General features: G+C 52.6%; 1 protein-coding gene across 5 annotated transcripts; it reads left to right on the top strand.

Annotated features, from left to right (window-relative positions):
- Window positions 1-2,633: 2,633 nt before the first annotated feature.
- LOC120678649 (cyclin-D2-1-like) lies at window positions 2,634-7,496 on the top strand. Of its 5 annotated transcripts, none has more exons than XM_039959925.1 (6): window positions 2,634-3,309; window positions 3,485-3,571; window positions 5,691-5,786; window positions 5,884-6,088; window positions 6,175-6,305; window positions 6,389-7,496. In XM_039959925.1, the coding sequence occupies exons 1-6, from the start codon at window positions 3,037-3,039 to the stop codon at window positions 6,578-6,580; spliced, it is 984 nt and encodes a 327-aa protein (XP_039815859.1). In that variant the 5' UTR covers window positions 2,634-3,036; the 3' UTR covers window positions 6,581-7,496. The 5 variants fall into 5 exon arrangements, with proteins under 5 accessions (XP_039815859.1, XP_039815854.1, XP_039815847.1 ...); XM_039959920.1 differs by having other exon boundaries at window positions 5,691-5,789; XM_039959913.1 differs by having other exon boundaries at window positions 5,688-5,786.
- Window positions 7,497-8,306: the final 810 nt, after the last annotated feature.

The raw sequence follows: 8,306 nt of genomic DNA, 5'->3' as shown, positions 1-8,306 counted from the left end.
TATGCGACACGGAGTACTGTTGCGGACGTGGCGAGGCCCCCGCGTGCGGTGTCTTCTGCGAGGCGACGAGAGCGAGGAGGAGGTCTAACGGCGGGTGTGGCATGGCCCCTGCGCGTTGTGTCATCGCGGTTGTGACGGCGAGGCAGCCTGCGAGAAGTCCAGATTTGGTGGTTTTCACTCTGTCGGATGGTGTATGGTGGGGCAGCGGCACTATGGCGACAGGTCCCGCATGGTGGTGGCCTACTCGGTGTGGTGCGGTCCGATTTTCTCGACTTCTTTCGACGTGGAATCATGTTTCGACGGCGACTTTCTGGGCAGGAGAAGGTTGGTAGTCGCGGCATCTTGGCTTGCTCGGCCGCTGTGCCCTGCAGTTTTTGAGTTTTACCTGTGTTGATGTCTCAATCCAACCGGGCGAGAGTTGAGCAGTGGAGAGTTGAGCTGCGCTGTTCCCCGTATTAACGTCCCAATCCAACCGGGTGAGTCTTTTTTTATTTCTTTTTTTCCTGCCTATGGTCTTCCAGAACTGTAGTCTTATATTTTTTCTGCTATATCAATAAAAAATCGCACTATCTTGTGCTGTTCGTTCAAAAAAAAGATTAATGTATCGCTGTTGTTCTCTGATGGCTGAAACTTTTCCAGCAACTAGTTGACCACACTATTTTAGAATGTGGCAGGCAGCCTTATCCGCCACTACCACTGTAACCACTTGGTCGTTTTCCACCTCATGTTTTGGTTTGCAGGTCAAGAGTCCTGCAGATGGGGCACCCATAAACCCCGATCCATGCTGCAACGTAAGCGCCGGAAACCCCAATGACATCGTCCACGGCAGCTTCACTAACTCTCACTCTGCCCTCTGCCCCTCGCAGGACGAACAGCCCGCTGAGCAAGTCAACGCCGTCCACGATGGCTGTCGAAGCTGTAAAAGGGAGGTAGCTGTTCACAGTTCATTCAATGGAGATGGAGATTTGAAAACTACAGCATCCACTTCAATGTTCGTGCCACGCAGGCATGCAGGGGTAGACGATGCGAGGTAGACAACGGAGCCGTAGCAGAGGGACCGGCCGGGGCGTCTCTGAAAGACGCGGCCCCCTGCTCTGCTCCTGACGGATCGGCCGTGCGCCGGGCCGGAGCTTCGCGATCCATGGCGAGCGGCGGCGGCTACCGTCGTCGTCAGCTCTGGCGACGGCGCGGCGCGGCCCGTGAGCAGTGGTAATGGCAGCAGCTCGGGCCCATGTACGTGGCGGCGCTGGTCGTCAGATACTAAGATGTGCGTGCAGGTACGGCGAGGGCCATGGCACGGTACATGAAGTTAATTTGTACAGCCCCTATATACATGGCTAGATCGCTCCTTTGCAGGGGTCGTGATAAATTCGCGAGCATACCTGAATCTCGACAGGTATCTCTGTCCGTCGATCGGATCTGGTGGTCACTTCACACGTACCCCGTGTGGCTCTACAGAGTAGAGTACATACGACTACTATGTGTCCTGGTAGCCAGGGGCGAAGCTAGAGATGAACCGAGGTCTGATTTGTAAGATGGAAATTTGACAGTTAGCACTGAGTTTTATTTAGGCGTGGGTGCATAGGCACCCACTGGATCCTATATAGCTTTGCCTCTGCTGGTAGCTGTAAACAGTATATCATCTGATGCACTTTTGTTTCCAATACTTTTTTTTAAACTAAAGCACTTTTTTTTGGGTCCTGATAAACATATGCAGACAGCCATCTAGGATTATAGTTTGCAGTCAATGCTAAAATCGATCGGTCAGCGTATCTGTAGCTCTGTACACGCATGCATACAGTCATTATACAATTCTCAGTAACAGGACTAGCCATGTGAAATCCGTGAGAGCCTGTGCGACGGCAGAGGGGGCCTTGGCTGCTGGCTCCCATGCACGCTGCTGGGTTGGGTTGCCGGCCGCCGTGTACGCGGCTGCCACGACACGGCTGACGAGCCGGGGCGCCACGGCCGGCGGCGAGCCAGCAGGGCGTATCGTTCCCCTGGGTGTCTTATCCTCCTCCTCTCTTCACCATGCTTGTGATGAGCAGTAGAGGCCGTATCGACAAGCCCAACAGGCGATGGATCAGATCGGATCTCCTCCCGCGCTACCCCTGGCTCGAGTAGATCTTGACCATCCGTGCTCCAATCATGAGTCGTGACCGACGACCCTGAGTCACTTACGGCCCGGGCCCGCGGTAGCAGAATGCTGCTCCGTGTATGTGTGGCCACTGTCGTCCATGTCCAGGTCGCGAGAGCAGTCACGCTCGCACGCACCGTCCATTGCGCGAAAACTTATCCACGACTAGGTCGCTGGCATGTGGGTCCCTACTCGCCTTTCGTCGACTGTGTCACCAACAGGTGGATCCTTATTACAGCTGCCGTCGATTGTGTCACTGATAAGTGGGTCGTCTGCTATCGATTAGGTCGCTGATACGTGGGTCCTTACTCGACTGTCATTGATTTGTATCACTGACACGTGGATCCCTAATCAGCTGTCGTTGACCGGATCGCTGCCACGTGGGTCCTCTGTCAGCCGGTTCTCGAGTAGCTTGAGAGAGGATGGCAAGGGCGCATGCATGTATAAAAAAGGATGAGACGGTTCCTTTTACCAATCATTCCCTACTTATCAGTCATGGAACTCATTCCCTTTTACCAAACAAGGACAGAGAGAGATACTAATCTGTACACGAGTCCATCACGTATCTCTGTACCTCTTGCTCATGGTGAGCCCTGAGCACTTGCACACACACACACACACACACTCGCTAGATGCTACACATACACTATCTAGCCAGGGCGAGCTAGTATTATATATCCGCTAGTGCTCTCACACCGATCGCTCACAAGCTGACGCTACGCTGCTGCCTATAGGCTACTACTACTACTACCATCACGTCCTCCACTACTACGACCACCTCGCCTGCCAGTTCCTGCGCCCCACTACCACGCCGCCCACTCCGATCCGTTCGTTCCCTCCTCCCGGCAGGGGAAGCACCACGGCGATGGCGGCCGCCGCCCAGTGACGGCACCGGCGGCATGCCGGACGACGCTGCCTACCTCCTCTGCGCCGAGGACGCCGCCGCCGCCTTCTTCGGCGCCGCGGCCGCCGGCAGCAGCGCCTGCACCGCCGGGACCGGCGCCGACGACGGGAGCTGCTGCTCCGCCGGCGAGGAGGAGTCGGCGGCCTCCATCGCCGAGCTCATCGGCGGCGAGGCCGACTACTCGCCGCGGCCGGACTACCCCGACCGGCTCCGGTCGCGGTCCATCGACCCGGCCGCCCGGGCCGAGTCGGTTGCATGGATTCTCAAGGTATATAGACGCGCCATGCATATGCTACCTTCGCTTTCTCCACATCTCAGACTGTGTTCTTGCTTGCTCTAAAAATCTTATTATTAGCGTGTAGATGTTTAGGCACTGCAAACTATAAAATCTCATCTTACACATGTTGTTATTTCTCTCTTGGTCTTCATCATCACCATCTCAGGTGCAGGAGTACTATGGATTCCTTCCCTTGACAGCCTACCTCGCCGTCAACTACATGGACCGGTTCCTCTCCCTCCACCGTCTGCCGGTAAGCTCGCCGCCACCGCCGCCATCGCTTTTTCGCTACATAAACTACTTAATATTTTCATTCAAACGTATCAGCAAAACATGAGCACCATGTGTGATGGATGGATTATAGTGCTATTTTCCTCTGCACAATATTATTCTTTCTCATATACATGAGCATGGTGGTGGCCATAGAAGTATGGTGCCATTACATACACAGTGTGTGTGTGGTGGTGGTGGCTGTCAGTGGGGAAGAGTTCATTCTCAAAGTGCAGTAGTGCTGATGTTGGTGTGGAAAAAGAAAGGGTTTGGAAGAGCGTGTCCTCGTGGATTAATCAAATAATCAGCCGGCTAATTACCACACTACCCCTAAACGGAATGAGGGGGGTGCAGCTGCAGGGGCCATGGGGTTTGTTTATGCGCTCAAGACAGAGCTGTCTTTTTGCCTTTGCAGCCATGGAGCCATGCTTTAGTGCTAGAGCAGCTGACGGCTTTATCATGGTGTGTGGAACACACCTTATCATTGTGCCTCGCCATCACCTTGCCCCCGTCCACATTTTTATTCCACGCCATGGCCGGCCTGTGAGCTAGACAGCTAGTGCTTGGACTGCAACTGCCAATTGTGACATGCATCCCCTTGCAGTGACTGTGCATTGTGGGGTGTGGTGATAGTTTTTTTCTGAATTCCGAACCAAAGGAAAAAGAACACAAACTGCTGCAGGCTAGCTGTAAACACTGCAAAAGTGGTCTCACTCGCATCTCTCCCTGCAGGCACCAAGTCATTTGCAGCACCTGCCTTGGTTGAAACTGCTGCGGCTGTGTTTAGTTCTAAAATTTCTCTCTCCAAATTTCACTATTCACATATCACATCAAATCTTTTGCCTCATGCATGGAGTATTAAATATAGGTAAATAAAAAAACTAATTGCATAGTTTTGATGTACACGACGAGATGAATCTTTTGAGCCTAGTTAGGTCATGGTAGGACAACAATTACCACAAACAAACGAACAGTGCTACAGTGTGCTACAGTGTCCGATGTGATCCTTTTTACCACCATTTTACGGATCTAAACACAGCCTGCATTATTTTTCTGACTAATGTTGCCTTGTGGCGCAGCTGGTTTCCTGAACACATGTTCTTGGATTTATATATGTTTAGATGAAACAATCAACCATAGAATATAGTAGGACTCCACTGTAAAAAGCAGGCATGGGCCATGCCATGCTGAGGTCACCCTCTGAAACTTCAGAGTTTAACAACTAAGATAATAGGGTTATCCATACTATGCTTTGACTGAAACTGAAGACCTCACCAACCTTTGCTGCCTTGCTGGAAGTGAAATATCTTTTTACAAGCCGTACAGATGTTTGTTCTCAACTCTAATATTGGTTAGAGAGCTAGGTAACAGTGTTTGGGCGTGTTTAGATGAAACGCAAAAAAAATTTGCGATGGAATCTTGCTAATTTGAAGTATTAAATGAAGTCTATTTATAAAACTTTTTGCACAGATGGATTGTAAATTGCGAGACGAATCTAATGATGTTAATTAATCCATAATTAATGGATAATTACTGTAGCATCACTGTTGCAAACCATTAATTAAGTAGGCTCATTAGATTCGTCTCGCGATTTACAGCCCATCCATGTAAAAAAATTTGTAAATAGAATTTATTTAATACTCTATGCATGTGTCCAAATATTCGATGTGATGTTTTTTTCGTGTTTACGGAGTTTACGGGTTGTGATCTAAACAGGGCCTTTGTTGCCTAACTTATCCTAGCTCCTATTGTCCTCTGTCTCCTCATACAGCATAACTCTCCCAGATATGTAGGTAACAATCAATGTAGCTCTTCAAAAATTAAAATCACCACTTGTGTGGTTGCCATGTGAAGATCTCTAAAACATGCTCATGGTCCTTACATGGCCTAGCTATTGGTCCTGGGTGCCATGTGAACAAACAAATGGATTTCGGAATTCAAAGTCTGAGATTTATCATGTTTGCTACTTTGCTCATAATAAAAGAACAAGAGATGCAAGAACATAGTACATGATCTGTCCTTGGCTTTCGTGGATCCTTGCCCCCCCAGCATATTGATTGCAGTGTTTTTTGTGCGTTTCCCCCTGAATGCACGCGCAGCAGGAGGACGGGTGGGCGATGGAGCTGCTGGCCGTGACCTGCCTCTCCCTGGCCGCCAAGATGGAGGAGACCCTCGTGCCCTCCCTCCTGGACCTACAGGCAGTTACACCACCAACCACAGTGTGGAAATCTTCAGAGAATTAACGTTTGTGATCATCAGAGATAACATCATGGATGAACGTTGTGCAATTGGCAGGTCGAGGGCATCAGCAGGTACGTCTTCGAGCCCGGGACGGTCGGCCGGATGGAGCTGCTCGTCCTGACCGCGCTGAATTGGCGGCTCCGGTCCGTGACGCCCTTCACCTTCATCGATTTCTTCGCCTGCAAGGTCGATCCGGGAGAGAGGCACACGAGGTGCCTCATTGCCCGGGCCACACAGGTCATTCTAGCTGCAATGCATGGTAATGTACTACCTCGTTTGGCTTGTGTGTTTGTCCGTGATGGAGCAGCTACAATGTGACAGTGAAAAATGTGAACTCTGCCACAGACATCGAGTTCCTGGACCACTGCCCATCGTCAATGGCCGCAGCGGCCGTGCTCCGCGCCACCGGCGAGACGCCGTCGCTGGAGTCCGTCGGCCCCGAGGCCGCCGTCCGCTGGTGCATTGGCCTTGCAGAGGTAACAGACGAGAGCTATTACGCCGTGTCATTTTGTGTAACTTTACAATTTGGCAGGACGTAACATTTTGTTCTTGCCTGTAGGATGCGATCAGCAGCTGCTACAGACTGATGCAGCAGCTCGTGATCGGCAACGTTCGGACAAGAGCAGCCAGCACCACCGCAGCATCGGCAGCGAACCTGTGCTGCTCAGACGAGGTCCTGTCCTCGCACTCCTCGTCCTCCTCATCGCCTCCCCCGGCTAAGAGGAGGAAGAGGTCGCCGCCGGGGATTTGAAACGGAAGAACGCAAGTAGATACTAGCATTATTTTCATGGGGCTTTTTTTTGGCAGATTAATAGGGTTTGATCGATTTCCTTGCAGTTTGCTGTTGTGTTCCTGCGATTCTTTTTTTTTTTTCCTTTTGTTCTCTTCTTTTGGGGTTGGATCTTTACACCTCTGTGGGGGGCTCCGCCTGCTCGACCGGCTCAGCCATGATTGCGGCCTCTGGCCTCTGCACTGCCAGCCAATCTGTGTAAGGTGTCGAGATGAAGAGATGGAGGCATCTGGAGAGAGAAAGGCAGCAGCTGCAGCAGACACATGTCACATTTGTGTTTCTCTGTGCAACACCCAGTGGGTCTTCTTCAACCCCCGGCGCAGAGCTGCAGAGGAACCATTGATTGGTCAGCGAGGAAACCATGGCGATTGGCGGCAGATGGAGAGGAGTAAAACAGGAGGCAATGCCAGTGATGAGATGCAGGGAGTGGTGGACGGTAGGGTTAAATAGGGTGGTCAAAGAGCGGTCAGGGCTCCTGCCAAGATGCAGCCGGTCCTGCCCCTGCAAAGTTCCTGTTCATATTCATGAGGGCAAAAATTGTTTGTTTCCGAGTGGTTTGTTGGTATTTTGTTGATGCTACTGAAGTGAGCTTCAGAGGGAGGGGGGCATGCTTTGCTGTGATGGGAGGCACATGCAGGCGTGCCCTGGTGTGTGGTGGTGCTCCGGAGGGAAATATTTGTCCGTCTCCGGGGCTAACAGTGTCCAAGCATGAGGCTTTTGGGGGCCCTTGCTATTTGTTCCCATTTGTATCTCTTTTTTGAGCATCAATAAGGATCTTGCCATTTGAATTGGCTTGAGGAGAGAGAGAGAGAGATAGAACTTCTGTGTTTTACTTGCTGATGGAATGTGTATAAGGTTTAACACTGTGTTCCTGCTATATAGATATGGTCACTCTTAGCATTTGGCGGAGAGCGAGTTAGAATGGAACGACCCTATTCCAAATTTTAGAGATGAGATTATTCTATGCTACATGTTTGGTTACGTGGATGGAATGGCTCCGTTTCTTGTTTGGTTGGAAGTGAGGATGGAGCTGTCATTACACCAACAAGCACCGTTATGTACTTATGTGGGTCCCGCTTGTCGGTGACTCGACCCCTTCTTCCTCCCTATTTCCCCTCTGCGGCCATGGCTCCTCCTTCCCCTACGCCGCCGGCCTCCATCCTCCCGATCTCGCTTCCACACGCCGCCCACGCTCCACTCCCGCGCCTCCCAGTCTCGCCTCCACGGGTCACCCGCGCTCTGCTCCTGCTGGAGCTCCATCCCCGCGCCGAGTACCAGCCCAGTCTGAGTTCTGCATCCGCGCCGAGTTCCGCGCCCTGCGACGCCGATGTCCCACCTCCACGCCAAGATCCGCCCGGGCCTGCGCTCCTCCTCCGTGTTGTGCTCCGCGCCGGCCCGAGGTCCGCCTCCACGCCATGCTCTACCTCGGCTCGAGCTCCGCCCCGGCCGTAGCATGGGCTCCGCGCCATGCTCCACGCCGGCCTGAGCTCCGCCTCCGCCTTCGCGCCATGCTCGGCCCGAGCTTCGCGCCGTACTCCACCCCTGCCAGAGCTCGGCCTCTGATGCCATGATCCACACCGGCCCAAGCTCTGCCTCCGCCTCCGCGCCATGCTCCGGCCCAGCCAGAGCTCGGCCTCCGCGTGCGCCATGCCCCTCGCCGACCCGAGCTCCGCCTCCGCCTTCGCGT

Source organism: Panicum virgatum, chromosome 2K (assembly GCF_016808335.1).
Source record: "Panicum virgatum strain AP13 chromosome 2K, P.virgatum_v5, whole genome shotgun sequence".
In the NCBI taxonomy this organism is placed as follows: domain Eukaryota; kingdom Viridiplantae; phylum Streptophyta; class Magnoliopsida; order Poales; family Poaceae; genus Panicum; species Panicum virgatum.
The sequence above is the reverse complement of the archived record's forward strand: the minus strand, read 5'-3'. Positions and strand labels throughout refer to the sequence as shown.

Excerpts from the sequence above, each read along its gene's own strand:
- LOC120678649 (XM_039959906.1), top strand. The coding sequence starts at position 3,037 with ATGCCGGACGACGCTGCCTACCTCCTCTGCGCCGAGGACGCCGCCGCC. Across the intron at positions 3,310-3,484 it reads CGGTTGCATGGATTCTCAAG|GTGCAGGAGTACTATGGATT; the intron begins GTATATAGACGC and ends TCACCATCTCAG. Across the intron at positions 5,790-5,883 it reads CCCTCCTGGACCTACAGGCA|GTCGAGGGCATCAGCAGGTA; the intron begins GTTACACCACCA and ends TGCAATTGGCAG.